This window comes from Phascolarctos cinereus, unplaced genomic scaffold (genome assembly GCF_003287225.1).
Source record: "Phascolarctos cinereus isolate Bilbo 61053 unplaced genomic scaffold, phaCin_HiC Scaffold_726;HRSCAF=1367, whole genome shotgun sequence".
Classification (NCBI taxonomy): Eukaryota; Metazoa; Chordata; class Mammalia; order Diprotodontia; family Phascolarctidae; genus Phascolarctos; species Phascolarctos cinereus.
Window position 1 is genome coordinate 314,892,916 of NW_027556098.1, and position 27,658 is coordinate 314,920,573.

Below are 27,658 nucleotides of genomic sequence, written 5' to 3' on the forward strand. Positions count from 1 at the left end.
TTGTGAACTGATTTACCATGATCCTAATTTTTTTTTTAAATCAGCTTACTCTAAACCAGTGTTGCTTGTGGCTGTCATTTTTCTCCACTGAATAAGGAAAGCATATGTTTTCTGGTGGAGTTATTTCTGGGTTCTTTTGGCCTCTACTGTTGTGGCAGCTATTTTATAGTAGTTAAACTTAGAGAAATGTGGTAACCAAAGTCAGTGTCTTTACTTTTATCCATTCTCCCTTTTTTTCAGAATCAGTAGGTCATAATAGAGCTATTGTAGCTATCAACAATGTCTTTTCATCTTTATGGTTTCTTCTAATTTGGTGTTGACTTGTCAGTGACATAGACAGCTAAATGCGAAATGACTCAAACATCTTTGGTTTACTTTGATAGTCATTAGGTTTTTTCATAGATAATGCAGGGGGGTGTGTGTGTGTGTGTATAAATATGTATATTTGCATAGGAAGGGTATGATTTCGTCAGTGTGGGAATCTCTCTACTAACACACACAAATATAGATAGACATTTATAGATCTTAAAGAGAAGAAACAAAGTATAGTAGACAGAAAGCTAGCTGTAAATTCTGGAAGCCCTAGGTTCAAGTCCTGCCTCTGACCCTTCCTGGTTCTGTGGCTGTGGGCAAGTCAGTTCTCCTTTCAGTGCTCTCAGTGTTTCCCACAGACCAGAAGGTGCAGAGTTGCTGAGGAATGACCAGCAGGTCCCTGCATCCACAAACTGACAGGTCCAGTCCTCATCCCTTGAGATGAGCACACACCTACACATATCAGAGAGTAGTATGGGGCTATTTTAGGTGGATATTCTCCCCATTTTACAGGTGAGGAAAGTGAAGCTGAGTCCGGTTCAGTGACTCACTGTCACATGAGTCAAAACCCAGTCTTGTGGGTCCAAGAATAGAATTCTCTGTACTTATCATTCTCTGTCTCCATATTTTCCAATGTATTTATTGCTGTCCTTACCCCCGCCCCAATTCTCACGTTTGTAGCTGTCTCTAAGTACGTGTGTTAAAGGTATGTGTTTCACTTTGGAGGACTTGGTAATATCTTATAGAATTTCTTTTTTTCATCTTTGCAACAGATGATGACATAAGTTGTCACTGTCTTCATGGTTGTCCCCTCCACTCATCATAAACACCAAAAGGCAACATGACCAAGTGTTCCATGAAATGTTTCTTATTGCATTTGTGCGCACAGTGAAGCAAACTGTGGTGGCAACTCCTTTATTTTCCTCCAAGGACCTACTCTTCCTTTATGACAGGGAGATGTGGATGGGGATGTGGTTCAATTCTTCCAGTGGTGAATCCATTCGCTGGTCACTGGAAAAGAGCTCATATTTGTAGTGCCAGTCAGATTAATGCTTTTAGATATCAAAAAAAAACTATGTAGCTATTAGCACTCTGCCCCTTTTTTGCTACTCTGCCCTCCTGATATCCCTGTGGAAGTAAAGGAGGCCCTGTAGGAATGATGGCCATTTTGTATACTTATCTCTTTTATGGGTTGCAGTATCTGTCCCTCGAGACCCTGCTCTAGGTTAACGGTTAATGATTGCCCAAACATATATATTCATGGTCATTTTTTCCAGTGTTTGTTGTATTTTTGTAATACAGAGTTTTTGTGGAAAATAGAGAGAGATGAGATATGGGTAAGTGGGGAATAAGATTAGAGTGGGCTTTGGGACAGATTTGGAATAGTTTATACTTAAAAGTTGATGTGAAAGTACATATTGTATATAAAGAATAACCCCTCTTGGAGCCATAAGTAGGAGGTTCAAGTCCTGGCACCTGTAACATGCTTGTTTTTTTGACCTCAGTCAAATCACTTAACCTCTCTGGGCTACACTTTTCTCTATTGTAAAATGAGCTAGCTGCAGTGCATACTGTTGAAAGGGAGTCTGTGTGGTACAGTGGAAAGATTGCTAGAGTCAGGGTAACTGTGTGACTTAAAAAAATCATTTAACCGCCTGAACACTCAGTTTCCTCATCTTTTAAATGAGGAGATTGGATTAGATGGATTTTGAGGTTGCTTCCAGATCTAGATCTGTGAGCCAGATAATTTTTAGTTTTTGCCTATGCTTCCTCAGTAACAGATGACATGTAGTATGCTCATACAAGTCACTCCTATCATGTTCTCAGCTTATGTTCTCTGCAGCCCATTTGAGAGAGCTCATGTTAGCTCAGGTACACTGAGTCCTACATAACTTAGAGCTTCTTAGGTGAAAAAGGCCCTGATTTCTCTGCGTATCTGCATTTCACCCAATATTTGATCTTGCATTCTAGCAGAGAAAGGCTTAGAGCCTCCAGTTCTTTGAGCCAAGTGTCTTGATTAATCTGAGTTTTTCCAATGATCTGTCTCTCTCCCTTTTCCAGGTAGCCGAAGCTGTTGCAACTTTCTTGATTCGTCACAGGTTTACAGAGCCCATTGGTGGATTTCAGTGGTAAGACAGATGGGCCAGACTTAGCACTAACATCTCCTCAGGCCTCAGTTACCCCCTTAGAGCAATTGCTTCTTCTTTCTTGGAGAAATCTCATTCTTCAAATATTTCTCACTTCTAACAGTTAATAACAATCCAGGAATAGTGCTTTTCTTAAAAAATGAAGACAAGACAGAAAATTTATTAATAATGTTTGTGTTAATAACTAGTTGAATTGAGGGGTTTGAACAGAGTTCAGTAGGAAGAAGAGAGTGAGAAGAATTGCCCTTAATAAATTTCAGAGCTTATTAATGTCCCCAAGCTTCCTATGAAAGCCAAGGCCCATCTTTTTAATATCAGCATTCTACCAGCTTTGCAGTATGGCAGCAAAACATGGAATATAACAAGAATGAGGATGGGTATTAAACAGATGGCAATGAGAAGGCGCATGGTCGGTGAGAGTAGGCTGTAACCAATGAGGAATTCTGAAGAACAGGAAGGAAAAATATAAAGGAATTACATGCTGTAGTAGAAGAGAAAATGAGCTGGTCATGTGTTATGGGACAGTTGGTAGACAGACACAAATCTCCACTGGTACCCTCTTGATGTAAGGCCCAGTGAATACTTGTTAGGTATATTACAGAGGAAACAGACTCTGCGTCCAGACAAGGTTGGTCCAGCTGGCCTCTGAGCCCTCTCTGACTATGAGTGCCTGTGCTTCTGAGTCTGACTCTTGGCAAACTGAGGGGAATGATGGAAGGCAGAAAGAGCAGCAGGGGAACTGTGTGGGAGCTGTACCTCTCTTCCAAATAGAAATAGCCTTGGCAGTTAGCAAAGACTGAAAACATGAAAGGTAAATAGATTCATGTTTATTGCCTGGATACTTGCACATGGTGTCAGGTTCAGCATTTCTAGCTGTTGCTGTTGTTGTTCCTTAAGAGCATGCCTACTTGTGTTGAGCAGAGCCCATTCAACCTGCTGAATAGCTGCAGGGGACTGAGGAAGAGAGATGGGGTTTCCCACCCATCTACCTGCTGCTCTGCTGGACATTTAGTGGTAACACTTGCCCCACCCCCTTGAACCTGACCTGGGTGGACCTGATGGCCCATGGCATCATCCCAATGAGTGCAAGAGGTGACGCATGGGTATAGGGGAAGCTGTGAGCTGTGGAGGAGCTTGGGGGCCACTTTGGTCAGGAAGAGTGTGCCCAAGCTGAGTCTATCCCAGGTGAAGCATTGCACAGTCTTTGGGTATAAAAGGGGGAGAGGAGCAGGCTCTGAGAGTATTGGGGGAAAGTGTCAGGATTCAGAGCACAGGGTTACCCAACAGATGATTACTAATAGCAACTTCTGTGTTCAGGACCTGCTCATAGGGCACAGAATTCAAAGACTACTAAAGAAATAATATGAATCAAAGGTATTACATGATCTTAAGAGATCTTAGAAATCATATGGTCTAACATCCTCATTTTTATAGATGAGTATACTAAGGTCCAGAGGGACTAAGAGCTTGTCCAAGATCACACATGAAGTAACAGAGTCAGGATTTGAACCCAGGTCTTCTGAATCTCAAACTTGTACTCTTCCAGTGAACCATTAGGCAGGTGAGGAGAGGTAGAGCCAGATGCCTCCATCCTTGGCTATCAGGGCTTCAGAGAGATAGCATCTTCCAGTAGCAGGTTCTTGTCTTTTTACTTACCCAACCCCACCGCAAGAATGGAGACATGATCCAGCCTAGACATCCTATGCAGAACCTTTCAACCCTGATTTAGAATGTGGGAGTGGGAGTGAAAAGGAGAGTTAAGAATTGATGATTGTAGTTGAAATATATATCCCTTCTCTTAGTAGAGAAACAGAGCACTTGGGATGTAGAATGTTATATACACTGCTAGGCATGGTGGCTTTGTCCGTTTTGCTTAACTGTTAAAATATTTTTAAATGTTAAATAAAAGTTTTTTAAAAGGTCAACAGTCAAGAATTAAAATTTATAGAAAGAATGCTCAGCTATGTATCCCCAAACTTAGAGTTGGTCCCACTGGCTACTGCCTATTATGGGACTTATAGAGACATCTGGGTCATCACAGTCCAAGCCTTGTCCCTGGAATCATTTTCCATCCTTTATCTTGCTACTTTATTACTTTTAGTCTAGCATGGGTCTGTCTATAGTCTTCTTAACAACTTAGATTATGGTTTACACAGCATTTTACATATATTATCTCATTTGATCCTTATACTTTGTGAGATAGGTTTTTTAACTATTACTATTTCCATTTTCTAGATAAGGAAACTGTAGCTAGCAAGAGAAGCTGATTTGAATAAAGGTCTTACATTTAGTAAATGGCAAAGCTAGAACTTAAACCTGAGTCTTCTGATCCCATATCCAGTGCTTTTTGTGTTATATTATGCTTCCTTAAAGGCAGGGAGTTTTTGTCCTCTGCATTTCTCATAATACAGAATGCTGGAAATACAGAGGGAAGAAGGGAATCTAAGGTCCATATTTCTAATGCTTTATCTAAAAACAAAAGTCATGGCTACTGCCTTTGAGAAATTCCTGATCTGAGGAAAGGCACATGAAAGAGGAAGGTCTGAAGCCAAGTAATGTGAGCTGTGAATCTTAATAGCTTTGCCAGTAATCACTTACCTGAACAAGGAGTAAAGAATACAAACTTATGTTTTCAGTTCCTTAACCACTTTGTCTGAATTGGTTAATTCACATTTGTATGAAAACCTTCTCCTAACTGAACTGATCCACGCTTGGATATGAAAGATAGTAACTATCTGTGGATTTCTGACGAAGAGTCCCAAACTTCTCTGGTTGAGCAGCCATTCTAGAACTGTCAGTCACAAGTAGGAATGTCTCTTCTCTATACGCCCCACCATTTGCCCAACCTTGTTCTTCATGAAGAAGGAGACCCTGCCCATAGGTAGCTCCCAGTCTTATTGGGGAGATTCAACGGACATTAAGGGCCTACTGTGTTCAGCACTGTGCTACGGGGAACACGGTTTTAATGGAGTTTTATAGCTTAATAGTCTAGGTGACATTCACACTTGAAACATTATAGGACAAGGCGTCTTAAATCCTTTAGGTTATTGAAAAGGAAATCTCAACTATGGGCCAGGGTGGTCAAGAAGGGCATCCTAGAAAAAATAGAAATTAAGTTGAGCCTTGAAGGGTGGGTGGGCAGAGAGTATGGAGGCAAATGTAAATGATAACCCTTGTTATTCCCTTCTCTCCTTTCTTTTGGGCAGTGTCTTCCCTGGCTGTTAGTGTCCTGACGTCCTTCAGCACCAAGATTCATTGTAAATACACCACACCAGAGGCCACTGTGATGTAGCTGTATCTTCCTCACCTTGTCCCCAGCCCAGCCATGAGACATCAGCTCATTGATAGAACTAGTGTCCCCAACACATGTAAAATGTCTACTCATGTTCTTGACAAAACACTTTGTTCAAGACCCCTAATGTGCATCCATCTCCCCAGTTCCAAACTTCTTCTGGGCCCCAAAGCTTTCGTCTCCTCCCCATCCCATCCTATCCCATCCCACCCCACTACCCCCTCCCAAAAGGGGCCATATTCCCAAAACCAAAACGACCAGTAGTAGAGTAGAGGTGCCACATTTTGAGCTGAAGCTGAAGCCCCTAACTGAGCTTCTTGCTTTCAGTCTTGGGGAGACTAATTGGGCCCTGCCAGGCACCTCTTGGGGAAACAAGGGATGGCCTAGTTCAATGCTGGGAACTGTCTTTGCCACTCTTGGGGTGGCAATGGGAAGGATAAGGGTAATGAAGGGAATTTTTCTTTGGCCTAGCCCTAGACATCCAAAATATACATGAAAATTACTTCATAGCCATGTTTAGGGGTAAGGAGCCTTTTTTCCTTCAAATAAAATAATCAGGTTACTATTTTTTCTCCATGGTTTGACCCTTTCAGCACACTCTAGAGGCTGTTATGTGCTTCTGCCCCAGGGGTGACAGTGACCCAGACTTAGGCACAATCCCAGTGTGGTTCAGGGACATGGGATCAGGGAGGGAGGATGCTACATGTACCAGAGCCTGCCAGGGAAACCAGGTAGGGCCCAATACAAGCACATTATGCCATCACCTTCTACTCAACCCATACAATGGGTACCATACTATCCTGTCTCTCAGATAGACCCAGACTGTATTGTCCTCTCAACAGACTCCCTACACCACACACTGAGCTCTGGCTGGTTTTCCTGCCTCCCCAATGCCACCCTATCTGCCACTGACTGGCCTTGCTTGAATGAGTGCATCCTATCCAGGGAGTTGCCAGGATTAAGCCCATTCGTTGTAAACCATTGAGCTGTGGTGTGGTGCAAAGTGTGTGTTTGCCTTTCCCAAATCCACCTCTTCATAGCCTGAGTAGTTTCCATGGGTTTCCTTTTATAGAAGCAGCACAGCTGACCCCTTTTCACTTCCTCCACCACAAGGGGAGATGTCATGTTACCCTAGTGTTGGGGGAGGTCCCCAAAAGCCATGCCTATTCTGTGTCTTAGGTGCTGCTCCTGCCCTACCCTGTTCCTCTCCTCAAACCACTCTGTCCTACTACACAGTCAGGCAGCTGGGACCCTCTTTGTTCCTTTGGTATTTATGATCTTGTTTAAAGAAAATAAATATTCCCAGCCTATCTGGATGAAGTTGTCTCTGTCTTTCTCTTCAAGTCATCCTTCCATAGTGGGTGGCAGAGAAATGTCTGGAGTATGTCCTTGAATTGGGCCCCAACCAAGGTCCAATGCATCTTCTGAACAGTTGTAAAAGGCTATCTTCATTAGAATCACTTTGTGTCTGTCTTTCATCCCACCTAGCTTTCCTCTCAGCTGGCTCCAGAGTTCCTAGCAGAAAAGAAGAATATACTGGCCTAGAAATCAGGAGACTTAGATTGTAGACCCAGCTGCTCATGCCCTGCCTCCAGCCCCATTCTAACTTTCTGTATAGCCTAGTTCCATTTCCAGCCCTGCCCCTGGCTATTTGACCAGAGGTAAATATAGATCCCTTAGGCCTTGGTATCCATCTCTGTAAAATGAAAAAACTGGATACAGTAGAGTTTAGATTTCTTCTGAGTCTGACATGCTCTTAATTTTAGTAATGGATGACATTTCTGTTGATTTATACAAATGCCCTCTTTCTGGATCCTGCGTGAGACATCTATCTGTGGGGTAAGTGGTAGAAATATTATCCCCATTATATACAGGAGGGTTACAGTTAAATGTCAAAGCCAGGACTGAAACCCCAGGATGTCTTGACAAATCCAGTGTTCCTTCCAATATGCCAGGTCTGTGTTGTGGCCCTCTTTGTCAGTCTGGTGAAGTCTGTGCACCCCTTCTCAGAATGTTTTTAAATGCATAAAAAATACATAGGATTACAAAGGAAACCAATTGTATCAAAATATAGTTATCAATATAAAAACAAACATGTTCACAGATCCAAGGATAAAAACTCCTACGCTATGCCATGTTGCCTGTCATTGGATGAAATGGTCTCTCCACAGCTACCTTGTCTCCCTAAGTTCAGTCACAGCCTGGCACATTGGGCAGGAAGCTTTGCTCAGTATCCGACCTAAGTTATCAAAGGCCTGTCTACTTTCATTCCCTACATTATCCCAGGCCCAGAACAAGTCAGCTGAATTCTTATTCAGCCACACAAGGTCTCATTATGGAAAGTGCCCAGTACAATGTCCCAGAAACTAAAGTGAGCCCCAGGCCCTCTGCATGTGGAATAGTTATCTGAGCAGCTACCCAACCTGAGAGAATGGCTCTATAGAGAGTGGTCTATTATAACGAGCACACTACCCACCAAGCTCACTGTGTCGAAATTGAAAGGAGTCTCACAACATCAAAAGCTAGGAAGATCATGGAACAGAAAAGCTCTTTAGACCTGGAAGGAACCATAGTGATTAGTCTAACCCACACCCTCATTTTACCAGGGGAAATCTGAAGTCTAATGCTTAGGTCTCACAGCCAGGAAGTCGTAAGAGGCAGGGCTCTTAAATCCAAGTCTCTATACCACAGCTTTACTGTACTAACATCACATTGCTTGATGAACAGGGATTCAAAGGCGATTGGAAAGTTGGGCCTACCTAGATTAACGGTGGAGACTCAACTTTGAGGGTGTCCTTTTGATTTGGCCAAGATATCCAGCTCTTCTGTAGTTACCCAAGTTACCACAAGGGGATATCAAGAACATGGAAACAGATGTCTCATTTGGGTGTTAGACCAAAGACCTAAAAGATGCCTCGTAGAAAGCCTGAGTTTGGGTAGCTGGTCCTTAAGCCTTTTTCTACCTGTCTCACAGGATCTTTGGGAGACAAGTACTTAGTAAATCTTAAAGTATTGAAAAAATGAGAGCTACTGTTACTCCCTGGGAAATGGGGTTAGGGAGAAGACTTACCCCAGGCCTTTTAAACCTCATCCCTTGATTCCCCATCTCTGTGATGACTAACTCTCATCCTTCCATAAAACCAGTCTGCTTCCCTATAGCAGTTGCAACCAGCCTTTTCCTCTACTCCCAACCTCTTATCTTTCTCACCTTAAGCAAGATAGCCTCTGAAATCCCTTCTGCCTGAGATTCTGCTATTGTATGACTTGCCCAAGGTCATACAGTGCATTAGGCTTGGCAGTGGAAGGCAAGGATGAGCTGCTACTAAAACCTAACCTAGGATTTTGTCCACTTAGGGTTACGTGTATTCTTGAGCAATATAGTCCTAGTGGGAAGACATTCATGAACACACAGCTTGGTAGATGTCCAAACCTGGACTTAAAACACACAAGTATGGCCTCATACAAGAAGGGATCCTAGAGATTATATTGGCCAAAGCCCAGAAAGGAGAAGTGACAGTCATGTAATACAATAATTGGCAGAGCCAAGGCTTGGAACCCAGGTGTTCTGACCCCAAATCCAGTGCTCTACTATGGAAAAACCTCTCTGCCCTTGCCAAAAAATCTGCCCCACCTAATGCCCCACGTGTCTGAAAATGTCAGTCTCAACGTTAGCACTTCATCCTTTGGATTTAATCATGGTCCCCCACCAACTTCTCTTCAGTAGTTTCCTATAGCCCACAATATGAAGTCCAGCCATCACTCTAGCATTCGAGGCCTTCCATAATCTGGCTGCAACGTATCTTTGCATTTTTACCTCATATGATTCTCTTGTATAAATAGTACCTAAAGCACTAGCCAAACAGAATGAGTCATAATCAAAGTTGCCATCCCCTGTGCCTGGAATGTCCTTTCCTTCAGTTCAGTAAGTATTTATAAAGCAGTTACCATGCTAGGTGTTAGAAATGCAAAGACAGAAACGAAACCATCTCTGCCCTCAAGGAGATTACATTCTATTGAGGGATAACTGCAAGAACACAGAAAAAAAATGCAATATGTATACAAAGTAATTTCCCAAAGAAGGGCACTAACAACTTAGGGGATGAGGATAGACTTCCTTAAGCTGAGCTTTGAAGGAAGCTAAGGATTCTGTGAGGGAAAGGTGAGGATGAAGTATATTTCCAGCTTGGGGGAAGGAGGCAGGGAGCCTATGCAAAGACATGGAGGTGGGAGATGGAATTTCATATATGCAGAACAGAAAAAAGGCCAATTTGGCCAAACCCTTCAATGTGCTGAGGTAAATGTATAATGGACTAGGAAGGTAGATTTCAGCAAAGTGGTGAAAAATTTTCAAAGGGAATTTGTATTTTATCCTAGAGGCAAGAGGGAGCCACTCTAGTTTCTTGAGTAGAGTAGTAACATGGTCAGTCATGTGCTGTAGGCATATCATTTGGCAACTTTATAGAGGATGGATTGGAAGAAAGAGGCAGGCAGTCCAATTAGGAGGCCATTGCAGTAATCCAGGTAAAAGTGAGACCCTAAATGAGGTTAGTAACCATGTGAGTAATGAGGATGGATGTGCGATAAATTGTGTAGGTAGAATCTCTTCCTGTTGGAATAATTTCTGTTATTTTAGTTCCCAGCTTAAATCACAAAATCTCAAAATATGAGAACTGGAAAGAACCTTAGAATAAGGAATGTCATAAGGCCCTAGAACATAAAAGAGGATGTTAGAGCCGGAAAAACCCTCTAGATATCACCTGGTTCAGTTTCCTAATTTTAAAGAGGAAGAAACAGGTTCAAAGAAGACCCAAGTCAGAATTAGATTCTGGAAATTGGGGGCATACAACAGTGAGAACCTACCTCCTCCTCCTCTATCATTCTTGATGCCTCATGAAGTTGACCCTGAGCTCTCAAAGGCTGAGACTCCAATCAAGGCAGGTTCAACCAAGGACGGAAAGGTTTTGAGTGACAGCCAAGCAGTGAATTGTGTATCTTGTCTGAGAACTAGCCTAGCTAATTGCAGAGAAGCTCATCACTGGAAGAGTAACCACTAGGGAATGGCATTTTTTTCAGCCACCACAACTCATAAAACTATCTACTAAGGTGTAAAAGGACTGATTTGTTTTAGTAGAGGGAGTGTCCCCAAGAATAAAGTTATATACCCTTGTAATATTCAAATATAAGACTACATACTTCTAAATGCAGTCCTGACCCATTCCCATTGATCATGTACAAACACAGTGACTCTCCTCTGGGGTTCAGGTAGCTGGTTGCTGGCCCCCTAACAGGGCTCCCTTTCAAAGGGTTCCATGAAAGGATGGTTTGTGTGGCTCTTGGCTCTGGTTCCTCCTGAGCCTGTTTGGAGAGGCTGCCTGGGTCTCCAGAACCAACACTCCCCATTCCCCAACACTCTAGTGAACCCCATGTTCCCACAATCAATGATTGTGTTTGGAGAATTATCAGGTGCGCTCAAACCACTAACCACAGATGGGTGCTCCAGGGTAGAGCAAGGCAGTCTCAGTGAGTGTCTGAGCTGGAAGAGAAAAATTGGTAGTGGACAAGTTGCCTCTGACACTAATTCATGGGATCTTGAGCAAGTCCCTCTCTCTCTTTTTTTTTTTTTAGTGAGGCAATCGGGGTTAAGTGACTTGCCCAAAGTCACACAGCTAGTACATGTAAAGTGTTTGGTCTGAGGCTGGATTTGAACTCAGGTCCTCGTGACTTCAGGACCAGTGCTCTATCCACTGCGCCACCTAGCTGCCCCCCCCCAAGTCCCTCTCTTTAGGTCTCAGTTTCCTCATCTGTAAAATGAGGGCATTGAACCAGATAACCTATAGGCCCTCTTCTAGCTCTAAAATTCTATGTTCCAAAGTTGCTTCTAGCTCCAATATTCTGTAATTTAAGGTTCGATCCAGCTCTGACATTCTCAGTTCTAATATTTTTTAAGGTCTAGGCCAACTCCGATGTTGTATTCTATGGCATAAGGTCCCTTCCAGTTCTGATATTCAGTGTTCCTTTATCCTAAGGGCCCTTCCAGCATTAAGATCTAAGTCTGTGTATGTGCTATCTCTCCAGAGAAACTTGGAATTCCTCAAAAGCAGGGAATGTGTCATCTTGTGGGTTCCCTGTGGGGCTCTGCATCCAGTGAGGACTTAATATGTGCCTGCCACTGACAAATGCATTTGGTCCTTGGAAGAAAGGCACTGTTTATGTTTAAAATATTAGTAAAATGTTCATTATTTATTCTAGGCCAATGGCCCAGGGAATAGCAGGGGAGAGAAGAGAAGGAAGAGTTGTCAGTGAGTTTCCCTCCTGGAAGGGCACCTCTGCTCAGAGAGCTGAGCCCCTGAGATTACTAATCGGAGTCAGCAGGCTGAGAAGCAGGCCCATCTCCTGGTGGTGGAAAAGTGTCAGCTTTTGTCTGCCTTGGATCTTGTTTGGATTTAGGATCTGTTGTGGTCTAGTGCTAAGGTGGAGGTGACTGAGTTGATGCCCTGAGGGCTAGGTGTGGTACAAACCAGTGTCTCCTGGGCTTGCTGATGTTTCTCAATCTCTCTGCTGTGATCTTTTAGGAGACTACAAGCTCAATATATATTTAAAAAAAAAAAAGAGTGATAGCCCCAAAGTTCATGTGAGCTTGGCCTCCATTCATAGAGACAGAGGCCCCAGAGTGAAGGAGCTGATAGTCCCACTGAACTGGCTACCCTGTCAGGTGCCTTCTGAGACACTGTGCCCTCTTCTGAGACCACATTTCAGGAAGGACCTCAGATCACTTGAGTAGGTCCAGAGGAAGGCAACCAGAATGGTGAGTGGGCTCAAAGTCATGCCGTGTAAGGGCCATTGGAAAGAACTCACAATGTTTTGCCTGGAGAAGAGAGGACAAGGGAGACAGGGCATCTCCAAGTATTTGAAGAGCTATTATGTGTGAGAAGGATTAGGCAAGTTCTGCTGGGCACCTCTGATATTCTAGGAGCAGTGGGTGGCAGAGATGAATTTTAGCTCCAAAGAAGGAAGAATGGTTTGAGCTGTCTCAAAGTGAGTGTGCTGCCTCATGAGGTAGTTAGTTTTCCCCATTATTGAAGGTCTTCCAGAGGAGACTGGAGGAGCACTAGTCAGGGATGTTGTAGTGTGAATTCCCGTTCAAGCAAGATGTGATTCTGAGCTCCCTCCCATGATACCCACAAAAGGGTGATGCTGCCTTTGCTCTAGGCCTCTGGCTTCAGGCGGCATCTGCGCAGGACCAGGGCGGGGAGCCATGCGAACCACAGCCAACCTGCCCTGAGGGTGGCTGTCGTCACAGCTGTGCATGAACAGGAGTGGTGAGAGCAGTTCAGTTTCCCACATCTCTACCAAGAAGTCTAGAAAGACATTTCCCCTGACTCAGCGCCGAAGCCTCCTCCTCTCTCCTCACCTAGCCTCCTTACCCAAATCAGGTTCTGAGCCCTCACTCAGCTCATACTAAATCAAACAGACTAAATCAGCCTACAGAGCTCCACCCTGGACCAAGCCTCAGGGTCTAGTGTGCCCAGCAATGGGCACTGAAGCCAACAATGGCTTCCCTCTCCCCATCTCCCTTTTGTTCTCACCGTGCTCCTCTGTCTCAGCCCTAAAGTGGAGCTCCAAGTGTAAATTCTAAGGGAAAGGGAGTTGGAGATCATTGTGGTCTTTGCTTCTCATCCCATCTGCCAGAATCCATCGCTGACCTTCACTCTTCCAATGGGACTCCTCCTGGATGACTCCCCCACCCTCTACCACACACACTGCCAAATTCCCCAGCTCAGATCTTGGTTTCTAGCTCCCAGGAGGAGGCCTCTGCACTCAGATTAGTCTTCAGGCTTTGAGCTGCATGGTCTGCGGAACTCCTGCCCATACTCATGGATCCACTTGTTGGCCACTAGGAGAGAACAGGAGGAGGAACAACTCAATTAAATTCAATTTAGTTCATAGAATTATAGGATTTATGGGGGGCAGCTAGGTGCTGCAGTGGATAAAGCTCTGGCCTTGGAGTCAGGAGGACCTGAATTCAAATCTGGCCTCAGACACTTGACACTTACTATATGTGTAACCTTGGGCAAATCACTTAACTCCGATTGCCTCACCAAAAAATAAGAAGAAGAAGAATAAAATAAAAAATAATAAGAAGAATTATAGGATTTATAACTTAGAGAATCCTTAGAGGTCATCTAGGCCAATCCATTTTACAAAAGAGGAAACTGAGGCCCAGAAATGAAATGGCATAATACATGTAAATTATTTTGCAAGCTTTAAATCACTATATGAGTATTAGCTAGTAGAAGTAAGTGACTTTCCCTGGGCCACATAATTGGTATGTGGCAGAGACTAAATTGAAACACAAATTTCTCGCCTACTACACCAGGGTTCTCATTCCCTCCTGGTCTTGGTTCAAAGAGGATTGTGCATTCCCTGTCCAAACATCCCCCTCCCTATCCAGGAAAGGTCTTACCCCACTTGTCTCCAACCAGGACAGGGCAGCCAGCATGTAATGTGTCTCCATCACCCTCACCACTCCTGTGAAGGTTCCACCAAAACAGGGCTGCATTCTGTAAAGAAAAGGGCACAGCCCCAGGGCAGAGTGACCTTCTATAGACTCAGGCCTGTCCCTGCCCACACACACATGCATGCACACCAACAAGCAATCCCCCCTCCAGATGCATACGTAAACAAACACATTCCATGGCACAAACAGAAACACCAAACCAGAAATGCCCATTGTTGAGAGGGAGGACTGTCTTTGGACTCTCTTTGTATTCCCAGCATTTAGCACAGTGCCTCACACTGGTAGGGACTTAATAAATATTTATTGACTAACTGACTCCAGCCCTGAGTACAAGGGTCCAGGGGTGGGTAACCTGCGGCCTTGAGGCCACATGTGGACTTCTATGTCCTCATGTGCAGCCCTTTAACTGAATTCAAACTTCACAGAACAAATCCCCTTAGGGGGATTTCTGCAGTTCCCTACCCCTAGCCTAGGTACTTAATAAATGTATTGAAATGATTAATTTAATGGGATAATTTTAAAGCTAGAAGAGACTCTTAAGAATCATTTAGTCAAACTCCATGTTATTATAGATGAAGAAAATGAGATCCAGAGAAGTGACTTGTCCAAGGTCACACATGTAGAAATAAGTGGCACACCAGCATTAGAACCCAGGTCCTCCATCTCCAGATTTCAAACTACAGTGAATTGAATCAAACTGAATTGAATTGAACTGAATTAAATTGAATAAGAGCAGAACTGAGATATGGCCCCAGGAGACACTGATATAACGGAAATAGCCCTGAGGTGGGAAATAGAATTTTAGTACAAGCTCTAATAACTTATTGTGTGACCTTGGGCCTGTCCCTGTCCCTCTCTGGGCCTCCTATTAGCCTTGGTAATTTGTTGGGGGTTTAGATAAGTAGTCTTTCACTTGAGCTTCACAAACAGCTCTCAGACAGAAGGAGAGAAGGGGTTATTTTAACCTCACTTTTTAGAGGAGGAATTTGAGGTCCAGGGAAAGGAAGGCACTTGGGACCACAGGGGAGAGAGATGCAGGGGCCTTCAAGACCATCTGGGCCTACTGGCTCATCTACAGACGCTGAAGCTGAGGCCCAGAAAGGAGAAAGGGCCTCCCCAAAGCCACACAGCTAGTGAATACCAGAGCTGGGTTTCAAACCCACATTTTCTGCCTTCTGTCTTGCCAGCAAGACCCTTTCTAGTCCTAAAATAGGCCAGTTCTGCAATTTTATGATGATAAATGAGTGGGGATTTTGCCGACATGGAGGTGAAACAGCTTGTTATAACTTGTTACTCCTCCCTCTTAAGTCACGCATGCTGCAAACCCACGTTGGGGGGGTCTCTTCCCAGGGTAATAGTGGGATGTGGAGCCTTCCCCGATAGGCCCTAGAACTGCAGTCCTGTTGATCCAAGCCAATCAGGCCATACTTACCTTCACAACGGGGACACTGAAGTTGGCATAGATGAAGGCTGTAGACCCTCCAGCTTCCACCGAGCTGAGCTAAAAGGCAAAGGGAGAGAAAAGTGGAGAGGAGGAGGCCACCTGCCCTACTCCTTGAAGCTTTGTGGTTCAGCTACCTCTAGGCTCATCCTTAGCCGACTCACCCTCTTCCTAACCCTGGAGAGAAATATGTGACTCAAGAGAGGCAGGGCTTCTGTGACTCCTGGCTGCTGTGGCCCTGGGAGACTAGTCAACTCTGTACCTGATGTAGAGGATGCAACTCTTACCCAAGGCATGAAGTCATGCCAGATACAGGCAGGAGTCCAAGGACCCATATCAACGGAGGTCACAGATCAGTGGAGGAAATGAAAGAGAAGTATTAAGGACCTGTGACTTCTTGGATATGGGAACATCCTCCACCAGTGCACACTGCAACCTGTCGGTTCTTTATAGTCTTAGAAAGCTGCCTGAAGCTCAAATAGGGTGGTGATTTACCCATGTTTCTACAAGGAGTAAGGGTCAGGGGCAGGTTTTAAATCCAGTTCTTCCTGACCCCAAGCCTCTGTCTATCATGCTACTAGGCTGAGTCCCTCTCAATTCTCTCCTTCTTCTCTCCCATCATCTCTTCCTCCTCTTCTTCCTCCTTATATCTCTCTCTTTGTCTCTCCTTCTTCCTCTCCATCCCTCTCCCTCTTTGTCCCTATCTCTGTCTCTTCCTATTTTTCTCTCTCCCTTTCCCTTTCTGTTTCTGCCTGCACCCCCTTCTCTGTCTCTGTCTCTGCCTCTGCCTCTATCTGTCTGTCTGTCTGTCTGTCTCTCTCTCTCTCTCTCACACACACACTTTTTTGTGTGCTAAAACTCACGTTCCTGGATGTGGAAAGGTGGAGATTTTCAGATAACCTCTGATCATGCTCAGCCTGAATCAAGAATGGTGAAATACTTGGCTCAAACACTTCACCAGGCCCTACCTACAGATGTTGTCTTCCCAGCCAGGTGACACAGTGGATAGAGCCCTGGGCCTCAAATTAAGAAGACCTCAATTCAAATTTGGCCTCAGACACTTACTGGTTGTGTGACCCTGGGCAAGTTACTGTAATTGCTATCTGCCTCAGTCTCTTCAACATAAATGGGGATAATAATAGCACTTACCTCCCAGGGTTGTCGTGAGGATCAAATGAGATAAGATTTGTAATGCCCTTAGTATAGTGCCTGGCACATAGCAGGTGCTGCATAAATGTTTGTTCCCTTTCCTTCCACCTCAGGAATCATCCCTGGTTCTGCTTCCTGGAGAATTGATAGGAAGTGTTCCCTAAGCAATTTCTATATTTGGAAGCACTAAGCCAGTCCCTGTGCATGGAAAATCAGTCTGGGCAATAAATAGATATATAGATGAGTGGATGGAGGAATGAATGGATAAATAGATAAATGTAGAGGTAAGTAGGCAGGTAGAGAGAGAGATACAGAGTCAGACAAATACATAAACTACCTGCCCCCTTTGTCTGTGGCCTTGCCCTTACAATGCTCAGTTCTATCCCTACTACTCTAACTCAGCCCTACCCTGGGCTCCTGGCCCAAGCTCTATAAACTCCATGGGATTCCATGCCTGCTTTACTACATAAGTCATTGCCCCAGTGTAATAATTTTCCCACATTCCCTTTGGCATATACCTTATCCTGCTTTGATGTCTGTCATTTTCAGGTCCCATCTAGATGGTCAGAATGTATGAGTTTACATTCACACTTTTGTTGTTCAGTCATGTCTGACTCTCTGTGACCCCATTTGGGGTTTTCTTGGCAAAGTTCCTGGAGTAGTTTGCCATTTCCTTCTCCGGCTCATTTAACAGATGAGGAACTGAGGCAAACAGGGTGAAGTGACTTACCCAGGGGACACTCAGCATCTGAGGCCGGATTTGAACTCACAAAGATGAGTCTTTCTGACTTCAGGCCCAGCACACTATCCACTATGCCACCTAGCCACCCCATTCACACTTTTATATACCTTTATATCCCTTCTCTCTCGTTTCTCATGACAACCCTGAGAGGGATTCCAAAATCTCTCCTATACCCTTTTATTATTCTATTTTCATTTTTTTAATCAGTAGTCATTTAATTATAAAATGCAACCAATCTAGTAGGATGATCAGGGCTTTCTTAAGAGGCAGTGTCATGTAGAACTAGGAGCTTGGAGCTAGATGTGAGATCAAATTCAGCCTTTAACACTTAATAGTTATGGGACCACAGGCAAGTAACTTACCCTATCTGAACCTCAGGATCCTCATCGGCAAACTGAAGTACTATTTACCTCATCAGGTTGTTGTAGAGGAAGTACCTTGCAAACCTTAAGGAGCCATGTAACCAGGAATAGCTACTTGTTTAAATAAGCCACTATAGGAACAGCTAGGTGGTGCAGTGGATAGAGCACCGGCCCTGGAGTCAGGAGAACCTGGGTTCAAATCCGGCCTCAGACGCGTAACACTCACTAGCTGTATGACTCTGGGCAAGTCACTTAACCCCAACTGCCTCACCAAAAAAAAAGCAAAAAAAAAAAGCCACTATATTTGGACTCTGTGCAATGATAGAAAAACTTTTAAAATTCCTTAATCTGCATAATACCATAAGCCTCCCTTTTAAATATAAATTTTATATTTACATATAATTTATAATAATACATTTATTAAGCTATTAATTGACTGTCACAGACAATTACCAATGTTCAAATATATAAACAAGATAAGAAGAAAAGAAAATAAGAAAAATAAGGATGTAAGATGAAACCCCCAAGAAGGCCGTAAGTGATTTGTATACATGTCTGAAATTTCACTGTAGGTTCTGGAAGGTAAGAAAGGAAGGGAATTAAGCATTGATATAGCCCCTACTATATGCTAGCCACTGCTAAATGCTGTAAAAATTATCTTATTTAAGATTTAGCTATTCTTAGCAATACAATGATCCAAGACAGTTTTGAACAACTTGATGATGAAAAATGCTATCCTCCTCCAGAGAAAGAACTGATGAAGTCTGAACGCAGAAAGAAGCATTTTTTTACTTTTTTTTTTTGGTCCTTGTTTTCTTTTGTAAAATGGCTAACATGGAAATGTTTCGCATGACTGCAGAGGTATAATCTATGTCAAATTGCTTATCTTCTCAAAGTGGGGGAAAGAAGAAAGGGAGGAGGAGGAAGGGAAGGAATTTGGAACTCAAAAATTGTAAAAAACAAGTGTTAAAAATTGTTTTACATGTAACTGAGAAAAATAAAAACATTCTTTAAAAAAATCGAATGTCTCATTTAATAATAACAGCTAACATTTATATAGTACTTACTAAGTGCCAGGCATTATACTAAGTGCTTTGCAAACATCTCATATGATCCTAACAACAACGCTGGGAGATAGATACCATTATCAGCCCCATTTTACAGTTGGGAAAACTGAGGCAGACAGAGGTTAAGTGACTTGCCCAAGGTCACACAGCTAGTAAGTGTCTGAGGCCAAATTTGAACTCAGGTCTTTCTGACTCCAGGCCTGGCATTCTATCCATTGCACCACCTAGCTACCTCTGGAACTGAAATAATTTCCTGTCTTTGAGCCTCAGTTTCCTCCTCTGTAAAATGGGACTAATAATCCTGGCAGGCACTGCTTCCTTCACAGGGTCTCTGTGAGGAAGGCATTTCATAAGCCCTAAAATGAGAAGCAAAATGATATAGTTGAAATATCACCGGACACCAAGAAGACATTGATGCAGACCTAGCTTTGACACCGACTAGATGGGTGACCATGGGCAAATGACTTCCCTCTTTAAGCTTTGGTTTCTTAGGCTGTAAAATGGGGGTGTTAAAGTGGTCAAGACTTATCCCACAATCATCTTATGACTTAGGTGCTCTCTAAACCTTAAAGCACTCGGAGCAAATGAATGACCCAGGAAGATCTGGGCTTTACCCCAGGCAGGACAACAGAATTTAGAGAGCAGTTGGAGTTATCATTCAGCAACCCAGACATTCTTCCCGTCTGGCCCAATCTGCTCCACTCTACTGTATGGGTCCCCAGCCCCCAATACCTGAATTTGTCTTGAAAAGCTGATTTCAAGGAGATTTTCATGCTACTCTCCCAGAGCATGAAAATTGCTAGTCATGGCTCTGAATAGGAATGAGTATGATGAGTGGCTGACCACTATCAAATGTGTCCTCAAGTACAATAATCAACAAATGTTCTACTAGAAGAAGCCTCTGATTCCTCCACACTCACATAGATCATGAAGGTTGCAACCCGGTTCCCGGAGTTCATTCGGTACAGAGGGCTACTTGGTGACTGCAATGGAAGAGTCAAAGACAGCAGAAAATAATGCAGACAATAATAATTCATCAGACCTACATGAAGATGAAAATGTAAAGGGCACAGCTAGTGCCCGGGGGCATAACTGTCCCTTCTTAGCTTAGCGAGCTCTTAGCTAATCTTCCCTTAGGAAGTTCTCTCAGCAAATGCTCAGATGAATTTACAGGCCATCTAGAAGACAGCCAGGTTTGAATCCTGGCTCTCCCACTGTTTCCTGTGTGACCCTGAGCGAGACTGGACAGCCATTTGTTGAGGATTGTTGCAGAGTGGATTTCTTTATGGGAACAGATTAGATTAGATGGCCTCTCAGGGGCCTTCTGACCCTCAAAGTTCTAAGATTCTGTGTTTCTGAGCCTTGGGTTCTAGGCCAGGCTGTGCCACTGACCCACTTCTCAGTGGGTCTCCATTTTCTCGTCTCCAAGATAAGAGGGCTAGGCTAAGTGGCCTGTCTTGGGGCCCTTTCCAGTTCTGATCTTCTGTTTTTTCTTTTATGGTTCTATATATTGCCTTAAGATTTCATTATCTCCTGTGTGAGTGAGCTCTGCAGCTTGAGATGTTTCAGGAAAACACACCCTCCCCTCTGTTTCCCTCCAAAGAGTGTGAGTCCCATTGCACCCTGCTACTTACCGTTGCATGATCAAAGTGAGGTTCATAGTGTCCTCCAATTCCATAGTTCACCACCTGCAGGTGCTCAGCATAGGGGGGCTGTACATTAAGACCTGTGAGGGCTGCAATGCGGCGGTCTAGGGATACCAACATCGGGTCCACAGTGTCCTTCAGCCAGGCACTGAAACACACAGCACATTGACCCATCAGAAATTCCAGGCCCTTCTATGCAGCAAGCTCCCTGTAGGCAGGCTCCACTAATCAAAGAGACTTCATTCTCAGTTGATAATCTCTTCTCACTCTTTCCTTATAACCATTTCCCTAGTTTCTTAGGCAAAAGGGGCTGGGTAATCCTCCCTCATGCCTTTAATGTTCTCCCTCCTCATCTCTGCCTTGTGGAATCCCTGGTTTCCTTCCTGGTAGCCTCTCCTCCCATGTGAGATCTTTTGAGATCCTGATAAGCTGCTAATACTTGCCCCTCCAAAGTATCAACTTTCTATGTATTCTATACATACTTATACATGGTATATTTATACATACATATATATATATATGTATATATATATATGTATATATATATATCTTATATACGTACTTGTAATCTCCCCCATTAAAATGAAATCCCTTGAGGGGAACAACTGTTTCATATTTTTCTTCACATCCCTAGGGCTAACACTGTGACTGGCACACAGTAGGCACCTTAATATATGCCTTTTGATCTACTGATCGAGGAAGGCCTTCCTTGCAGGGGAAAGGGCACTGAGCCAGGGAGTCAAGAGGCCTGGGTTTGGGTCCTCATCTTCTCTCTTTGTATTTGTGTGACTTTAGCCAAATCACCTTTCTCTGATCTTCAGTTTCCTTCTCTGGAAAGTGAAAGGGTTTGACCAGATGGATGGTCTCCAAGGTCCTTCCTGGAACTGACATTCTTTTCAATGTTCTAAAATTCAGTATTCTAAGGCTATGTCCCAGCTCTATGTTCCCTCTCTCTGCTGCTACTGGTAAGGGCAGTATGGTAGAGTCATAATTAGGAATTTTGGCATCTGGGGCAGACTTGGTTGGAGGAGAAAGAGTCTAAGGTATGCTTGTTGAGATAGAGAGAAGACAGAGGTCATGGGATGGGAGGAGGAACTTTGTAGAACTTTAAGTCCAGGTTATTTAAAGGGGGAGGAAATGGAGTGGAAAAGAAGATTGTGAGCCAGGTACTGAACATACTGGGGGGCAGGAAGAGGAATTTGGATGTCCTGAGATGAAAGCAACAAGGATCTGGGCTGGATAGGGTGAACTTTAAAGCTACCTTTTTGTAGCACCTTTGGCACTGTGGAGAATTAGCCTGTGGACCCCTTCTCAGAATCAAATTTTTTGTTGCCTACATTCATAACTGATGCCAATGCTAATTTTAGTTAAGAGGTTAGTGAAAATAAAAATGTCATTTCCACCCTCTTCTCCCTGCAAAGAACATGAACCTCCTAAAATCTGTCCACTGTGCTGAGGTGGAGAATTCCTGCTTTAAAAGAAGAAAGCTGTATGTGAGAATCAAATGAGATGATGGATTTTAAGATGAAGAAACAATCTTAAAGAGGGAAAGTGATAGCCCCAGAATTCTGGGCAACACTAGGGATGAGGGGAGGGAGGTAGAGAAGAGGTAAGGGCCACTTGCATTGGGAAGATGAGAAGAATGAGGATCTCATGGCAGCCCCACTCCCAACCCCCATGAACTCCTCACCATACCCAGGGGTAGGTATCTGAGCTTCTTGCCTGAATGTCTACAAAACCATCCAGAGGATGAATCAAGAAATAGAAATGGAACCTCAGAAAGATAAATTACAAATGAATGACCTGGCCTGTGTGGAGCCACAAAGGCGTACTTGAAAGGTCCAGCTGTCTTCCTTTCCCCTCTACCCACAGACCTACTTTTGAGAACAGAGAATCAACTAAAACACTCATTGAAACAACAGCTCCAGCAAAGTTGCTGTATATCAGATAAATCCATGTAAGTCATCAGCATTTCTATATACTACCCAGAAAACCCAGTAGGAAGAGATAGAAAGGGAATTCCACTTAAAATAACTGCAGACAATATAAAATACTAAAGAGTTTATCTGCCAAGACAAACCCAGGGATTATATGAACACAGTTACAAAACACTTTTCACACAATTAAGACAGATCTAAACAACTGGAGAAATATTAGTTGCTTACAGGTAGGCTGATGAAATATAATAAAAATGACAGTTCTACCCAAATTAATTTTCTTATTTAGTGCCATACCAATCAAACTACCAAAAAACTAATTTGTAGAGCTAAGAAAAATAGTAAAAAAATTCATCTGGAAGAATAAAAGGTCAAGAATATCAAGGGAATTGAAGAAAAAAAATGTTAACTAAGGTGGCCTAGCAGTTCCAGATTTCAAACTATATTACAAAATGGTAATTATCAAAACAATCTGGTATTAGAAGAAATAGAGTGGTGGATCAGTGGAATAGATTAGGTATACACAGTAGTAAGTGACCATAGTGATCTAGTTTTTGACAAACCCAAAGATGCAAACTTTGGGGGTAAGAACTCAACATTTGACAAAAATTGCTTGGAAAACTAGAAGGCAGTTTGACAGAAACTAGGCACAGACCACCACCTCATACCATAAATCAAGATAAGGTCAAAATGGGTAAATGATTTAGACATAAAGAGTGATATCATAAGTAAATTAAGGGAGCATGGGGAAATGTACCTCTCAGATCTGTGGATAAAAAAAGAGTTTATGACCAAACAAGAAACAGAAGATTACAAAAAGTAAAATAGATAATTTTGATTACATGAAATTATTATGCTTTTGCATAAACAAAATTAATGCAGCCACAATTAGAAGGAAAACAGGAAACTGAGGGGGAATTTTATAACAAATTTCTCTCAAAAAGGCCTCATTTCTCAAATATATTAAGAACTGATCCTAGGGGCAGCTAGGTGGCGCAGTGGATAGAGCACCAGCTCTGAAGTCAGGAGGACCTGAGTTCAAATCTGACCTCAGACCAAACACTTGACACTTACTAGCTGTGTGACCCTGCGCAAGTCACTTAACCCCAATTGCCAAAAAGGAAAAAAAAAAAAAGAAAAATTGAGGTCAGCAGGAGAAGAATGTGACGACACAGTGGAGGCCTGTCACAGGAGCACACACATGTGGTATCAGCAAGAGTGGCTGCAGGAGCAGCAGCAGCAGCTTCAGGAGTTCTCAGCCCAGAGATGGTAAGGGGAAGAAGGCAGGGAAAGAATTTGGAACTCAAAATTAAAAAAAAAAAAGTTAAATTTTTTTATGTGTTGATTGGGAAACATTTAGCAAAATAAATAAAAATAATTTTAAGAAAAACCACTGGACTGCCCTGAAAAGATATTGATTTTTCCTGACCCAAAGGGACACAGAGGGCTAGATCATGGGAATTCTTAGACATGAGAGGATAAGGCTCAAGATTCCCAAACTGTATGTCATTCAGTGAACTCATAAAGGTGCAGGATATTTAATTATTTTTTACCTAACCGTTTTATAAACAGAACTGTTAGATATTTCTTTTGACCTAGGCATCACCATGAAAAAGCATGTCTTAATAAAGGCACTAAGGGTAGCCTGAAAGGAAAAAGTTTGGGAACTTCTAGATTAGACTCAATAACCATTAAGCCCTCTTCTGTATATGATCTATGATCTAGGAGTCCCACTGACCACTTACTATCTGTGTGATCATGGGCAAGTCATTTCATGTCTCTATGCCTCAGTTTCCTCTTCTGTAAAATGGGAAATAATTTCCAGAGCATCTACCTTAGAGGGCTTTTGTGAAAATTAAGTGAATCAACGAATACGAACTGCTTCCCAGGTCCTAATACGCTAAAGAAATTTGACATTATTTTCATCAGTCCCAGAGCTCCCTGACCACCAGGCTGGCTCCCAAGAGGGCATGTCAGAGGGATGGAAGGCCCCCACAGGGGAAGACCTGGACCATGTCAAGCTCCCTTACCTCTTGCTGATACGGTATTCCACTTGTTGCTGCTTCTCCCCGGAGGCCACCACCGACCGCTGCAGCTGACGTGGAGAAGAAGGGGGAAAGCAGAAAGAAGAAGTCACCATGCAAAGGGAAGCTGAGCATGTGCCTCTGGAGACGTGCATATATCACAGCATCACAGAGGTGGCCATGGCACAGCGGTCAGGAGACAGCTGGCTTCAAATTCCAGCCCCCACATTACTGGTAGGCATGAACCCCAACCAAGTCATTGATTACTCTGAGCCTCATCTGTCAAATGGGGATAATAATCCTGGAACTACCATTTAGAGGACACAGTTTTGTGAACTGTGAAACACTGTAGAAATCTTATTACTGGAGCTACCTTAAACAAGCCAATTTTCTCTAGGCCTCAGTTTCCTCCTCTGTACAATAAGGCAGTTAGCCTGAGACGCTCCTGAAGGCTCCTTTTAGCTCCAAATCCCATGACATTTCAACTCAATTCAAGAAGCATCTATGAAGCCCCTACTATGTGCCAGACACTAAACAAAGTGCTAGGAATAAGACCGAAAACAATTATTCCTGCCCTCAAGGAGCTTACATTCTAACAGGGAAACAACATTCCACAAATAAATCAGTACTAAGTACACATAAAGTGAACACAATGCAATTTCAGTCAGATTTGATGGGTTCATATACACAGGCCCATAGCGTCTCATGTTCTCTCTTCTTGGGTGGTTTATGTGTTTAATATTAATATAGCTTCAAAATGTTTCTCCAAGTGACCTCTGACCCTCAGCATCAATGTTAAAATGCCAAGGAACCCAATCCTTATGAGATCATTTAATGAATGCTTCTCTCTCTCCAGCTTAAAGCACTTTCAGGACTGGTCTTCATTTCTTAGGTTCCTTTTAAATTAAGAGCAGATCATTATCTCCAAACCCTCCTATTTAAGATGCCCTGGATACTGCACTTCCCTGCCTATATCTGCTGACTCACCACCAGTAACACCATTTCTCATCCCATTCCCATAACACCTAGCAGCAAATGATGCTTACTTAGCACAGTGCTGGGCACATGGTAGCTAAGTCAGAAAGACAGCAGTGCGGAGCAGTTGAGAGAACACAAGGCAGGAAGTCTAAAGACCTGGGCTCCCATCTTGGCTCTGCCAATAGCAAGCTGAATGAATCTGGGCAAGTCATGTTGCCTCCCTGACCTCAGTTTCTTCATCTGTAAAATGGGAACAATAATCCAACTCAAGAAACTTTAAAAAAATGTATTCAATACTAACTATGTGCAAAGCCTGGTACTAGATAATAAGGACGTGGAGATTTAAAAAAAAATGACACAATCCCCATTCTCAATAAATCAGCAAGCATTTATTAAGCCTTCATTATGTGCTAGGCACTGGAGATACAAAGATGAAAAATGAAACAGTCCCTGGACACTGCCTCTCCTTTCTCCCATTCCCACCCTGTGAAGGGGAACCCAGAATCCCTGCTCCACTCAGACACTCAAGCCTCCTTTCCCCTTCTCAGTAGTTCTAGGGTAGTCCACTCTAGGCCCTTGCCCCACAGAGCTGACGTGGCTGCTGACGTAACCAGAGGATCAAAGCATCACCATCTCTAATCACTCCAGGAAGCTGGAAGAACACAGCCCTGCCATTGACTACCAGGCGTTCTACTATGCCTACCAGTCCACTGGGGCCTCACCATTGGCCCTTCCTCTACACTCTCTAGAACTCTTGACACTTCTGGATTTTTCTATTGCCCCTAAAGTTGAATTTTCTTATATGTATTATATTCCCTAATTAGAATGTGAGTTCCTTCAGAGCAGAGACTTTGTTACTTTCATATTTGTATCCCCAATGGTTGGCATATACTAGGTGCTTAATAATATTCATTCATTCATTCGTGTATTCATGTACAATACATTCTACAGGGGAAACAAGAAACTCAAAATCCAGGAGAGGAGTGATATGCGTGCAAATAACTATAATACCAGTTAGAAAATGAGGAAGTCTATAGGAGAGGTTGGAGTAGTTTGACAGATCTGGGGAGAGGAATCATTAATGGCTGAGGGGTGGGGGTGGTTGACAATGAACTCTACATGCAGGAGATGGTACCTGAGCTGAGCCTTGAAGAAGCAAAAGAATGTCAATAGGTGGAGATGGGGGTGGTATTTCCCTAATAGACCAAAAGCTCCATGAGGGCAGGGACCACATGTTAGCTAGACTTTGTATCTCCCTAAGCATAAGAATAGGACTCTGCACACAGTGTGCATTTGTTTCTTGAATGTAATTATGAAATTGTAATGACCAAGCTTGTCCCTGTAGAAGAAATGAGGAAAAAGCTCTTTCCTCCTCCCGCAGAGGTGGGGGACTCCAGCTTATAGAATCCTGCACATGCTGTCAGATCCAGAGGGTGGATTGCTTAGTTTTGCTAAGCAATTTTTTTTCTTTTTCCTTTTTGTTACAAGCAATGGCTCTCTGGGTAGAGGAAGTGAAAGGATATATGGATGCATATATTTTTTTTTCATTATGAACTTAATTTTCAATAAAAACAAACATTTTAATATACAAAAAAATAAGAAAGTGGTTTATATTAGAAACTGAATCTCTATTATGCAGTTTGTTTTTTTAAGAAATATGTATTATATGTTATATATTTATAATTATGTCATCTATTTATTCTATATTATAATCATATATAATATGTCATGTGGATTATAATAGGTGGTACAGTGGATAGAGCACTAGCTTGGAGTCAGGAAGACTTAAGTTCAAATCTAGCCTCAGACACTAGCTGTGACCCTGGCAAGTCACTTAACCTCTGTTTCCTCATCTGTAAAATGGGGACAATAAGAACACCTACCTCCCAGAGTTGTTGCAAAAATCAATTGAGATAATATTTGTAAGGTGCTCAGCACAGTGCCTGGCACATAGTAGGTGCTCTATAAATGTTAGCTATACCCAAGTATATGTGTGTATCCAGATATACATATATGCATGAATATTTATACATATATAAGCTG

The 27,658-nt window shown here is 43.0% G+C and overlaps 2 protein-coding genes across 3 annotated transcripts in view; one reads left to right on the forward strand and one right to left on the reverse strand.

Annotated features, from left to right (window-relative positions):
* PPME1 (protein phosphatase methylesterase 1) overlaps window positions 1-7,067 on the forward strand; it is a 67,674-nt gene extending 60,607 nt beyond the window's left edge. For both annotated transcript variants that reach the window (XM_020989585.2, XM_020989584.2), the window contains 2 exons: window positions 2,374-2,441; window positions 5,666-7,067. In XM_020989585.2, coding sequence (XP_020845244.1) covers window positions 2,374-2,441; window positions 5,666-5,692 — 95 coding nt within the window. In that variant the 3' untranslated portion in view covers window positions 5,693-7,067. The remainder of the gene's footprint in view (window positions 1-2,373; window positions 2,442-5,665) is intronic.
* A 726-nt stretch (window positions 7,068-7,793) lies between these two features.
* P4HA3 (prolyl 4-hydroxylase subunit alpha 3) overlaps window positions 7,794-27,658 on the reverse strand; it is a 56,176-nt gene continuing 36,311 nt past the window's right edge. Inside the window, exons 8-13 of the mRNA XM_020989583.2 lie at window positions 24,644-24,708; window positions 20,665-20,824; window positions 19,951-20,013; window positions 15,702-15,770; window positions 14,216-14,312; window positions 7,794-13,645 (exon numbers count right to left, since the gene is read on the reverse strand). Coding sequence (XP_020845242.1) covers window positions 13,575-13,645; window positions 14,216-14,312; window positions 15,702-15,770; window positions 19,951-20,013; window positions 20,665-20,824; window positions 24,644-24,708 — 525 coding nt within the window. The 3' untranslated portion in view covers window positions 7,794-13,574. The remainder of the gene's footprint in view (window positions 13,646-14,215; window positions 14,313-15,701; window positions 15,771-19,950; window positions 20,014-20,664; window positions 20,825-24,643; window positions 24,709-27,658) is intronic.